Source organism: Ochlerotatus camptorhynchus, unplaced genomic scaffold (assembly GCF_037179485.1).
Source record: "Ochlerotatus camptorhynchus isolate MF236.1 unplaced genomic scaffold, CSIRO-AGI_Acam_v1.1 ptg000265l, whole genome shotgun sequence".
Classification (NCBI taxonomy): domain Eukaryota; kingdom Metazoa; phylum Arthropoda; class Insecta; order Diptera; family Culicidae; genus Ochlerotatus; species Ochlerotatus camptorhynchus.
Genome location: NW_027040755.1, coordinates 719562 through 733136, shown reverse-complemented (window position 1 = coordinate 733136; position 13575 = coordinate 719562). Strand labels below are relative to the sequence as shown.

General features: G+C 41.2%; 1 protein-coding gene across 3 annotated transcripts in view; it reads right to left on the bottom strand.

The window, feature by feature from the left end:
- Positions 1-13575, bottom strand: part of SerT (Serotonin transporter) — a 103296-nt gene that overhangs the window by 30149 nt on the left and 59572 nt on the right. For all 3 annotated transcript variants that reach the window (XM_065226943.1, XM_065226945.1, XM_065226944.1), the window contains 3 exons: positions 12748-13084; positions 12286-12559; positions 11753-12226 (listed from right to left, as the gene is read on the bottom strand). In XM_065226943.1, coding sequence (XP_065083015.1) covers positions 11753-12226; positions 12286-12559; positions 12748-13084 — 1085 coding nt within the window. The remainder of the gene's footprint in view (positions 1-11752; positions 12227-12285; positions 12560-12747; positions 13085-13575) is intronic.

The following is a 13575-nucleotide window of genomic DNA, read 5'->3' as shown; positions in this document are numbered from 1 at the left end:
AAAAAGTTGTTGGGGTCATCCAGTAAGAGCTATTCATAAACTACTTAGGACGTTTGTATGGACAAGTGTCTACGAAAGGTGAGAGAGACGGGGTATTTATGGACAGCCCGTATTATAAAATATGAGAGACTAGCTGCCATTTCCATTGAAAAGCTCAGTTTTGATAAATACGTAACCGACTTGCGATGAACGGCAGTACTGTCTTTTTGACTTTCGTTTGACGTTCGCATTTCACATCAAACAAGGTCATTCCATCGGTTGTGTAATTTTACAAAGAACGATGTACACATAATCTGCGAACAAATTTATACACATGGATGTAATATTACACCTGCTTTTTTTTTTAAATTACATCAATAAACTCAATTCTGTTTTCATGCGATTTTTTTCGCCTTCATTTTTGATCGTGTGATCTCAAATAATAAACAAATTTATTGGAATTAGTTTCAAAAAATCACAACAAAACTAAAGAAATATATGGTGGTATTAAAAATCCTGTAGTCATCTGGCATGTGGGCAAACTCGAAAAAATTGAATTGAGTGTATTTGACACATCAGCATGAATAACGTTTGTCAATAACAATTTTTTGTTTGCTGTGTAGTTAGTTTAAAAACAGAAACCTTCTTACTTGTACTACAAATTTAGATGCATGACTTTCTATTTGGTTAAATCTTTTGTCCGGCATTTTCATGAAACGATTGTGGTCCGTAATATCACTTGTTGTATGTTGTTAAATCTGCATAAGCCTCAACTGAATAATATTCTGTTGTAGTAGGCAGAAGAAAACACTTGGTTGCTATACAATAAGACATTGAATGATATTCGGATCCAGCAGACAAACCAACATGGTAATCGAAGTGTGCCGTGGCTTCTAATAGACGCGTTTGTTTTCGGTCGCTCGAGTTGTCGATTCTCATTTCGGCGTAGGTCGTGAGCTGATTCGGCCGGAAAGGAGTTGCCGCTGCGTCTTACAGACTGTTTACCGGCGAACTGAAGCCGTTGTGTCGTGAGTGATTTGTAATGGAAAGTGGAGCAGCTACAGTGAGTTTCGTGGTTGATCAGGTGAGAATGCTGTTTTAACGCCTCTTGAAGAAGAAGTGGTAGCATATCTATGGGAGCTCTTCGAAATCATCGTGATGTCATGGATTTCTTTGCAATATATCGGGTGAGATCTTTCCTTTATTTTTCTCTTAACTTTCAAACATTATGTGCTGGGTACGGGAGGGTCCACCAGGGCACCCGATTGAAGCAAAATGGATGGTGAGGGTGGAAATGCCAACTCCCTAACATTTCGTGAAAAGAAGGCGGGCTTTACTACCTACTCATTGGGACATCCTCATGGCTTGTTTTTTTACCGGTTGTATGACCCTGTTGTTGGAAGGAGATTCTTATTTATCCCGTGGATGTACGTGGGCGATGTTGCCCACGGATTCACCCAAACCGTTTTTGGGTGAGGATGAGTACAATTAGAGGTAATTAAACTGGATCAAAGCCGAACAGAGAGGATAGTCCACAGTCTACCGACAGTTGTCTTGCTGCAGTGAGTGGTAGTTCCATATCATCATCATCATATCATCAGTAGACACACCAACACCAACACCATGACGAAAGCTATGAAATCCATTCGATACGAAGGATACGATGATTTTCCATTTGATGTCAACACTTTGCTTACTCTACCAAGTAACGTGCTGAGTACCAATGTTACCGACGCCAGGGAGGCAGTTCCCACACCTGGACCCTACCTATCGACCCATCAACTCATGAACCGAAGAAAGTCGTGATCAGAGATGTTATGCCTCAGAACATCCCGGTGGCACCGACTGGGATTGAACCCAGGCATGCTGGGGTGAGAGGTAATCACGCTTACCACTACAGCCACCAAATATTTTAAATTTCGATGTTATTCTACAAATAACAATTATGATGATCCACTACGAAGTAGAAAGTACGATTCCACAAAAATATGCCCTTCCATACAGCTATTTTCTAGCATAATTTTAAACAACCACACGAATTCTAATGCTGGATTTACAAGGCACACACATACTAATCATAATAAATATAGGATCGATAGCAACAACGAGAAGTATACCCCGTTCACATTACAGCGTATATCACGTGATATACGCTGTCTTGCAATGAGCACTCATACATCTTTTTTTTTTTTTTAATTATTATAGTCACTTTAACACTCTTGGGTTATTCGTGACTTGTCCGGGGGTGAGATTTGAACTCGTGACTTTGGCGTGAGTGGCATGGATGTTAACCACTACGCCGGGGTCGCCACTGGAAATCCTATGTATGAGTGCTCATTGCAAGACCGCCTATATTACGTTATATAGGCTGTAATGTGAACGGGGTATTAGAGTATAACATGGTATATCAAATGGTTCGGATGTTGACATGATACTCGGCATTCCTTTCCCGTTTGATGCTACAAATCAAGTCAGCAGCCAAATACGCCACCCACTCAAGCTGGCGACCACTTTTTATAAAATGTTACGTTTTACAACTTTGCTGAAGACAACAAACCTCTATCTTGTGAAATAACAAAGAAAATGTATCGCTGCGCCATCTTTGCGGCCAAAACATTAATCCAAGAAACTTCACTGAAGACGTCAACTCGATTGGATGAAATCCCAGTGCGTTATTATTTTTTCCTGCTAGATTTAATTCCTGGCCCTCTGTGCAGCTGAACTCATTATTGCTTTGGTGATTTTTATTTGATAAAATATTCATGTGTCTCAATTCCAGCCGCGTTCTGCAAGTCTTTTTAATAAAGAAATCGAATCTAATCTAATTCCAGCCGCGATCCAAATTGTGAAATCAACCACGATGATTATCTATTGTCTGGTAGCAAATGCAGATAGCAAATTTATTAGAATTACCCCATCCGTGGCCAGACAATCAGAGGTCGAATTGCACCTCCTATGTTCATATTCACTCACATAGAAATAATTAATTTTACACGTGACGAAATTCATCTTGAACACAAAGGATAAAACGTAAACAAACATGTCATCAAGCATTAATTGCGCCGAGATTGGTAAATATGCTACTCGATGAAAAATTGGGTTCTTTAGGGGTATGGAGGTGATTGCATACTCGTAATCTGCATTACAAATGGAACCGAAATTCAAAATTCCATCAATTTTGGAGCACTGGAACTATTTTAAATAAGTGTGATTACATAAGCAAAAATCACCATCGTAGTGCCCCTTGGTGGTTGTTTGTATAACTTTATTTTTTTTTTAGTTTTGTGTCAAACAGTGCAGTGATTTTGCTTTTTATCATGGTTTAAAAATCGGGTTGGAACTAAATGGAATCGAAAACAAATATCGTTCAGGTCAGAAGACGAAACCAATATTTCACAAATTAAGGAACACTATTGACGCTCGTATATGTCAATATCAGAGAATAAATTTACGTATTTTTTTAATGAACCGGTAAGTATTACAGTTATTACACTAAGTGTCGGATTTTGACAACCTAAGTTTTTTGTTTAACATTAAAATTTCAGATCGGATTATGTGATCATCACGTTCAAGTATCTACGATATTCGATTTTTTTTACATATTATAAAGTACAGAAGCCTAGCAATTGAAAGACAGGAGTTAAGATGACTTGACTAGCATTATCAACCATATACGGTATGCGTGATAATGTTTGCACCATCGTACAAATAAGGTTCCCGTTTCACCTGTGCATACACTGCCTTGGGTTTCTTTGCATGCACGTAACCTATAGCTCATACCGTAGTAGGCTGTGTATAAAAGAAAATGATTTACTTAGTTTGACAGTTGCACCATGACGAAGTGGCAGCGTAATCGTGATTTGTCCCACGCGCAAATGTCGCAAAAACACATTTCAATCGCCGTGGGAGTGTCCCGGTGGACCGTCAAAAGGGTTTTAGACCGAGAAAAGAAAGGACACCTATCCGCGAAGGTGGCCACAGGTCGTCCGAGGTCAGCTGGGGTTCCGAGGGTTATCGCTGCTATCAAAAGGAAGATTCGGGTGAATCCAGTGCGTTCAATAAGGAAAATGGCAAAGGAACACGGGATCAGTGACTTTACGGCACGGAAGATCGTAAAGGAAGATTGCGGGGCGAAGTCGAGGGCACGGAAAAAAAACTCACGTGATTACCAACCGCATCCGGGAGCTACGAGTCGAACGATGCAAGAAAATCTTGAACATGCATGTTTACCGTCGATCCCGTATCAAATTCCAGAACCGACCGGTATATTAGTTCTCTTCCGGTAAAAGACGTGGCCGACAAGTACAAGTACAAGTACATCCTGCTAGCGTTATGGTGTTTGGATTGGTGGCTTCCGATGGCAAACCCGGTGTTCATTCCAGAAGGCGACAAGGTCAACACGGAGGTCTACATCGGGATTTTAAGTAAGTATTTTCTTCTGTGGATCAAAGAACAGTACGGTCCGAAGCCAAATGTTGTATTTCAACAAGATGGGGCTCCGTGCCATACCTCGAACCGCACTCAGCCGTTCTGGGTGAAGGATATGTGGCCGCCATCCAGCCCCGATCTTAATCCGCTGGATTACTCAATATGGCGCGTCATGAAGGCCAAGGCCTGTTCTAAACGCCACCCGAGTACAGCAAGCCTCAGACAAACATTGTCCCGTACCTGGAGAAAAATGGATCCAGACTACATTATTAGAACCAGCCGTGCATTCCGGAAGCGTGTGGAGGCCGTAATTGCAGCAAGTGGAAAAACGATCGATGATTAACATAGTTTATGACTCTGAGAAACATCCCCCCTTTGATAAATAAAAAAAAACTCAAAAACGAAATTTTTGAGATTTTTTTTTTTAATTTTGACATTGTTCAATGGTGCAAACATTATCACGCATACGGTAGCATGGACTATTGAGCATAAATAGTAATAATCAAAACAAAATGGTAAACAGACACGTCACGGAACATTTGTTAATTTTTATTATCAAGCACAGAAAAATCACACAATTAACTGACATATGTATAATAAAGCGCAGAATATCTCATTTTAGCCACCAACATCATCCTTATGTTGTTTTTACGGTGTTCTTAATGTTGCATGTGTCTGAATTGAACAATGTTCGGTTGTAGTAGGCACATCAACATGATTGCTAAGACGGCGATAAATGCTATGATGCCAATAAAAGTTTTGGGACGTGATGCTATTGCATCACGTCCCAACACTTTTATTGGCATCATAGCATTTCTCAGTATTCTTACACATGGAAGATGGAAGTATCCCAATGAATTTTCAACAATGTAGTTGGGCAAACTTATCGGGAACGGAGAGAAGAGTTCTATCTGCTCTACCAAATAATGTTGTCTTGAACAGTTATTACAATGCATGAAATTAGGTTCACTAAACCCCTTCAGGGTCTGGTTCAGTAAGATTTGCGCTTGAGACTTAATCACTTCTAGATCTTTTAAACTTCGATGTTCTTCTACAAATAACAAATATGATGATCCACTGCGAAGTAGAAAGAACGAGTCTTTAACTATATGTCCTTCTACCGTGTTTGTAGTAAATGGCAGATACTTCTCCTTAATCAGCAGATTGTGCATATTAAATATGGCACAGTTTTTCTTCAGCTCGAATCGAAACAACCACATGAATTCAAAAGTTGGAAAGAAACAAGGTACACACATATTAATCGTGATATCTAATGAGTCGATAACAGCGACTAGAATAAGTGTATGACATGTACTACCAAACGGTTCGAATGTAGACATAAAATTCGGCATTGCTTTCTCGTTTGGTTCTACAAATCCAGTGAGCAGTCGCATACGCCACGCACTGTAAGACTCACCATTGATCATAGCTGAACAATGGTTCGAAATTAAAGCTGGAAAACATGTTGAATTGTCTACGGTGAATCTGAAGGAACATGATTGAGTTGGAGCGACGGCCGCTAGGGGAACAAAGTATGCTGCGATTCCAAGCAGTAGATTGAACATTTTTGTACTGACGAAGAAATTTCATCGTAGGCCATGGTCATTCGTTTTGTTACTTTGGGAAGGAACCAGCTGCAAAAAGCCATTACTTATTGTCTAATAAAATATTCATAATCAATTTCATGCAAGTAGTCATATGAAACGTGTACAAAAGCCTACTTTGACTGTCAGAACATCGATGCTAACACACATGGCAAAATGCCACACGAGATGGACAATCGGAACAGATGCTGTAGCGGTGACAGTAAGTTAGAAATATGCTTCTTCATAAAGACTGAAGGAACACCATCCGGTCCAGGGTTGAAAGGAGGCTTTAGTTTTAGTGCGGCAGTCGTTAGCACTTCGGCGATAACAACAATTTGTTGGGTAAGCTCTCGTCAGAGCGGACACTTGCAAAATTGTTGGAGAACAAGCGGCAGACCTCCTGTGGAGTGGATGCGACTTCGCCGTTCAATATCATGGATGAAGGTAGACAGGACTCTCTGCGCTGCTCCTTCACGTACTTTCAGAAAAACTTCGGGTGCGACTTGAGTTTCATTTGAATCCCTCGCAGAAAATTACCAAGCCGGAGGCGGCGGGTTCGATTCCCGGTCTGGTCGAGGGAATCTTTCGGGTTGGACATTTTCTCGACTTCCCTGGGCATAGAGTATCATTGTGCTTGCCACACAATATACAAATTCATGCATTGGTATTGGCATCGAAAGCTCTCAATTAATAACTGTGAAAGTGCATTTAGAACACTAAGTTGAGAGCACGCAATAAGCTAATATGCGCTAAGCAATAAGCTTGAAATGCGAATTGGGCTTAACGTGGTGACGTTTCAGCCACGTCGTGCGATATTCAGTGAATTTCCTCAACGCGGTTCTCTTGATCAATTTCAGCTTCTTCAATCCGTTCGTCTGCCAAGGGAGGTGCGATACAATCTGGTGAACGCTGTTAGGGACGTGTCTGTCAAACGACATAAGCCAAGACATGTAAAAAAGTTTGAGCAGCGATTTCGACGTTATCAGAATCGAGTATGTTGTCCCAATCAATGGCTGACAACACATCAGCAATGCTACGGCTTTTCTGAAATTGTAAGACACCGTAGTGGAGATCTCTTCGAAACCCTGAATGTGATTGTCTTGAACAAAAATAACCAAAGGAGGATGATGAGGAACTTCCTTTACGGGTGGAGATGGAGCCGACGAGATGATTGGAGCGCTTAAGAAACAGAGATCTAAACTACGATTGTTCTCGTTAACAACGGCTGCGTATAGCTGTCGAAAAGGCTAACTGATCCAGAATGGAAAGCAGAACCTGCGGGGTCCGTAAAGAGAAAGCCATGAATTGGCAATATTTTGGTGGAAAAGTGTTGAAATATGTATCCAGATCTTATTCATACGCGTCATTGGAACGGTACGAATGGATATTTTTAATTACTATTGAAAATTCAGTCGATTGCTGAATTTATGTATCGGCCCAAATTAGAGGCATTTAGGCCGACATTACATCCATTCCCCTACCTAATCACATTTTATAATGTTATTTTTATTTTTCCAAAAATTTTATAATTCTTTTTTCAGTGTGTATTTTTTCCTTCAAATTCCAATAAATTTTCTACAACTTCTTTTCAGATACAGTTTGATATAATAAAAGATTTTAGAGTTCGATCTTTTTGAAAAATTCATATGTGGCCCAAGTTTAATCCCAGTCGGCGCCGCCGGGATTTGCTGAGGCATAGAATCTCTGATCACGCCTTCCTTCAAAACACCGTTGGTCCCCAATCCCCGGTAGTTTATGGGTCGATAGATTGGGTCCAGGCGTGGGAGCTGCCTCCCTGGCATCGGTAGCATTGGAACTCAGTACGGAAAACAAGATCGACGGAATACAAATCAAGAAAAAAAAGTAGAAAGGTCTGTGCCTAAGGGCACGAACGGAAGCTTGACGTAGGACCCCCGAGCAAAGCTGAAGATCAAATTGAAATCAAAATTTGCTGTTATGATGTAACTTATTTTGAATACTCTAGTTGATCTCATTTTGGTTGACTTAACGGTTAACACAGCAAAAATGAGAGCAAAATTTTACACTGTTGAAGCAAACGGAAAACTAATCCTGCTTTCAATGAAATCAATTTGATTACTCATTTTGCATTCATAATGTTTAACTGAATACGGCCCTGGCATAAATGGTTAGCATCCATGCTTCTCACGCTGAAAGACTTAAAAGTTGAATAAGTCAAATCTCTCCCCGGGCAAGTCAGGAATGATCTAAAATGTGTTAAACAAAACAAATAAACAAGAATCATTAGTTCAACAACAGATGAACTTAAATTAAATTTTAAACAAGACGTTAAGAGCAGAACTAAGTTGCTTTCATTTAAAAAGTTTTGACTGCATAATGAAATCACAATATGATATCAGACTTATGTCGCGACAATTGAAATCAAAATGAGTTTTCATTATGATAGAAACTGCAAACTTTAATATCGATTTGCTTTCATTTTGTTAACCGACTTTGCTCGGGCCGCTAGTGGACGGAATAAATGTGAAGATCATTTTTTTAATTGATCAATTATCAATTATCTCAACTTTTTCCGTTTTTGAATTGTAGGCGTACCAAATTTGTAGTAATTTTTTTCAAAGAGAAAGTTGATTAAGAGAATCAATCAAAATCACTTGCACCCCTGCTTCCAAGTTTGGTTACAAGATTACAACTCTGGAGAGCATTTTGTGTGGTCGTTGGGGGCTTGTGGTTCTGAATATGGACAAACAAGCACAGATAAATTCTATTCCAACTCTTTACTGATTTAAGCTTGATGGCCCTGAAAAGAGCCGTTTTATTGTAGAGGACATCCATGGCCACTTACGCTTGGCGTGTTTAGTGTAGGTGACAGCACCACGGACCTCATTTTCCAGGAACACCTTCAGCACACCTCGTAGATCAGACCGGAGATACGTTTGGCACCGCCACGGCGAGCCAGACGACGGATGGTGGTTATCTTGAAGAACTTTGCGATGACGCTTGGCACCTCATTTACCAGACCTTTTCCTCCTTTGCCACGACCAGTCAATTGTTGCTTGTTGGGTGTGAAGGAGTGGACTAGCCACCACCTTCCTACTGCTGCTATTGCTGCTCACTACGCCGTCCGAAGCGAAAATAAGCTAATGCCATACAGCAGGGCTCTTTTCAGGTTAAAGCAGAATGATGTGCAACCAAGTGGTATAAAAGCTACAAAGACTTCTCCCATTATGAGTAGTTTGCTATCAAGTAGCGACACTGGCTCTTTTTCTTTTGCGTACACGGCAAATGAGAACGACCCAAATTTGAGTTTAGTTCACTCATAATCGCCAAAAGTGCAGGAACTCAGCGATGAGTAAATTTGTCTCATGGTTTCCTGTGGAAAACCTAAAAAATCTGCCAGAAAATGAGGAAATAGACGAAAATTTTATTCTGTCTCGGAGTAGTACCAATAGACTGAGTGAATCCAATCTTTACTTTTCTCAAATTCGGGAGTTTTTCCCAGGAAAATCCTGGAAAAACCTGGGAAAACATGAGGCAAATTTACTCATCGCTGAGTTCCTGCACTTTATTTCTTATTTCTGAGATAACTAAACTCAAATTTGAGTCGTTCTCATTCGCCGTGATATCACCTTGAAAGATATCGGCGCCGGTGGTTAGCGTGATTACCTCTCACCCCAGCAGGCCTGGGTACAATCTCAGTCGGCGCCACCGGCATGTTCTAAGGCATAACATCTCTGATCACGCCTTCCTTCGGGAAGTAAAGCCGTTGGTCCACGGTTGAGATGATGGGTCGATTGGTAGGGTCCAGGTGTGGGAGCTGCCTCCCTGGCGTCGGTAGCATTGGAGCTCAGTACGGAAAACAAATCTCGCGTCACTTTTCAATAGGTCCTATCTATCCTATTGATCGATTCTCTTCATCTCTCTTTCGTAAATAACTCGGCTTCACAAATGTTTTCTGCCGTCTTCGTCGAATTAGATGTTAGATTGTTGCTTCTTCCATCGAAAATATCCGGCCGTGGCGATTCAAAGTTGATCAAGGTTGATCAAAATAATTTGTACCCCTGCTTCCAGTTTTATTTCATGAGCATTTTGTGTGGTCGTTGGTTCTGAATATGGACAAACAGGCAGATGAATTATATTCCTACTCTTTACTGTAATAAGCTTGGTGGCCCTGAAAAGAGCCGTTTTGTTGCCAAAGTTGGTGATGATTTAACCTCCGAAACCAAACAGAGTGTGTCTCTGTAACTTCAATACGTAGATGATATCCATGGCCGCTTACGCTTGGCGTGTTTAGTGTAGGTGACAGCATCACGGATCTCATTTTTCAGGAACACCTTCAGCACACCTCGAAAATCAGACCGGAGATACGTCAGACACCGCCACGGCGAGCCAGACGACGAATGGTGGTTATCTCGAGGAATTTGCGTTTGGTTCTGAATATGGCGATGAGTGTGCAAAATATTACGCAATTCCATCCTCCCTATTAGCACGCGCCCGAGGATCGGAGGCGAATGCCACTTCGACTTGTTTCGTCTACTTACTACTCTCTGACGACTGTGCTGGGGAAGCAGCATATGCTTGTAGGTAATTGGTGGATTTGTTAGTTAATTCGACGCTTTTGGACAATGCTGGACATTTACCAGTTTTTCAATAGTTTCTTGTTGAAAATCAACATTTGGAAGCATTGTTATCGATGCGTAGCCATATTTCTGATCGATTGGTGATAAAATTATTGAAATTGGACCAGGGGCAGCTGAGTTATTAACGTTCAAAATCTTTCTTAATTTGTTACATGTTCCATTTTCGGTTTTCACAAAGTGTACCCCCATATAGAAATCAAAGACGTAGTCCTACGTCAAAACACATACGCCCTTTTTCAAAAATTAATCTTGTGTCATGGTCTCGTGATCTGTGGAAAAATCAAAATCTCCAATGCTGAAAACATGTTGAAAGTTTTAATCAGATCGGATTAGTCGTGCCAGATTTTGACTTTTTCTGGAAGAATTCACCTGGACATGCTCATACCATAGACAATTTTGACAGTTCATTTCGGATCATATTTATCCCAATACCTAACGAAAGTTAACATATTCTAGTATGCTCTATCAATTGTCCAACACGAGTAATAGTGGGATTGGAAACCTTAAACTCTTTATGGGAGAATGTGAAAAGAGTGATCCGAGTTATTCGAGAGAATATTCAGGAGGTCGTATTTGCTGACGGATCTTACAGTCACTAAATACATAGTGTTGAAAAACGTGTTGAACTCTAAAGTGAGAGCATTGTAGTCACGTTAATGGTTCTAATCAAGATTTTTTTTTAATTCAATGGAACTTTTTGCGATGCTGAAATTTGGTGCATTTAACAGATATAACTGTGTTAAAATTAAGAAAAGATATCAATGTTTGCAAGGCTTCTTTGAAGTTCCAAAACATTATACGATTAAATATAATGTTTTTGCAGATCCTTTAAACCGTAGTTTTTACATGTTTTACAGTTCTTTTTACTAATACTACTTTAGTCATCATTCGCTTGAGGAGGGGGAGGGTTACTCATTGCAGTGGTTTTTAGCTGCGTGTTTGCTTATCGTTTGACGTCCCTAAGTAGTTATCCATCATAAGATTGCACATCAAACTAGCCATGACATTTCCCTGTTGATACTTGGAAATGATGTAGTGAGCTCTTTCGTATGAAAAACTCAAGATGAAGTTAGGATCTGTCCCAACCAACGAATGATGACTGTAAATCAAAGCGCAATCAAACATTAAGCTAATACTTACGTAAGTCATCGTCGGCAGCGCGCATATGTAGATCAACACCAGCAATATCAGCACGAACAACTCTCTCCGCCGACCGATTGTCCTCGGGTACTCATCACACAAAGCCGTTATCATCGCCTCCAGCCCTCCGAAGGTACTGTCCAACCCTAGCGTAATCAACATGAGGAAGAAAATTATCGACCAAAACACCGATCCCTTCATCATAGCGATCGCCTCCGGATAGACGATGAACACCAGTCCCGGCCCTTCCAGGCCCACATCTTCAATGGATTTATTCTGCACGTTGGCCATGTACCCTAGCACAGAGAAAATCACAAATCCGGCGAGGAAACTGGTTAGGCAGTTGATACTGCTCGTCAGTAAAGCGTCGCGATAGCAATTGTTGTTGAATTTGTTGTAGCTAGAGAGAGCCAGCAGCGTACCGAATCCCGGTCCCAGGGAGAAGAATATTTGCGAGGCGGCATCGATCCAAACCTGTCAGCGGAGTGAAATGAATTACCGTTAAAATGCGGGCCGTAAATAGATGTACTTACTCTGGAATTGCGAAGCTTATGCCACTCGGGAGTTAGGTAGTATCGAATGCCATCGGCCGCTCCGGGCAGTGTTACACCTCGTGCCAACAGGATCAGTAGGACCACATACGGCGCCAATGCCGTTACCCATACCACCTTGCCTGTACTTCGGACACCTTTCCAGAGGGAAAAATACACCAGCACGAACACCCCGAAGACACACAGCGCCAGCGAAGGCTTGACCGGTCCCATAAAATCCAATCCGTCCGATTTGTACTGCTCCAGAACCTGGCGCCTATTGGGGGAAACGAGTAACAGTATATGTATCACACGTGATTTACACCCACAAAATAATGATGAGTATCATCGTAAAAAACACGGGAGACCGTCATAAAACAGTCGATGACCATTGTCATCGGAAAGGTAGGAATTTTCAATTTTCCTTGTTCTCATAAACCATCTACAGCTACAATAAAATCTTACTCAAAGAACTCCCTCGCCGGGCTGGTCCGCACTATATCCTCGCCAAGGTTAGCGGCGGCGTTGATCACTGTGGTGCTCACATTCCCCAGTAGGCCGATAGTTCCGTTGACGCCGGTGGCAATGAGAGTTCCATTAGGTCCAACCAATGTTGCCAACATACTGGCATTCACCATTGACGTGACCGGCATGCAGGCATCCGTGTTCCATGGGTTGCCGCATTTCGTCCACGGCAGCTCGGTGGTAAATGAGGCGAAAAGATAATACACCGCCCAGCCGATAATCGTATTGTAGTACATGCCCATATAAATGTCGATCAGGCAGATTGCATAGCCGACACCTGTGGAGCAGAGAGGGAAGAGTAGAGAAACAGGTGCTTAATTGCTTACTCATTTGCGAAATCAGATAAGTAGGCTGCCGGTGGACATTGATTTACCGTAGCCTACTGGAGGGGGAAAGATTTATGTCATGCCACAAATATGGAAGCTAAACAATAAACAAATATGGACTGTCCAGCCTACTTGTGGTTGTTTATTTTTACCTGTGCAAATAAAGCGCACTGTAGACGAGTAGAATAAGTGCATGGGTGCCCACTTTTATGGGGGGGCAAGGTACAAAGTTGACCTGTCCCGTCTCCTTACATTATCCAGAAATAAAAATCGTTATTTGATGGAGCCTCGAATAAATAAAGCTAGCCAAAATGTTTCACTTAATTTCAACTTCTACAAATTTCTCTTGAAAAGATCCTATCACCAAAACGAAACATGTTAATGTTTCAAATTTGATTTCAAAATTTTGCTTGTACCCCTTATTAATTATAGCAAGTTTACG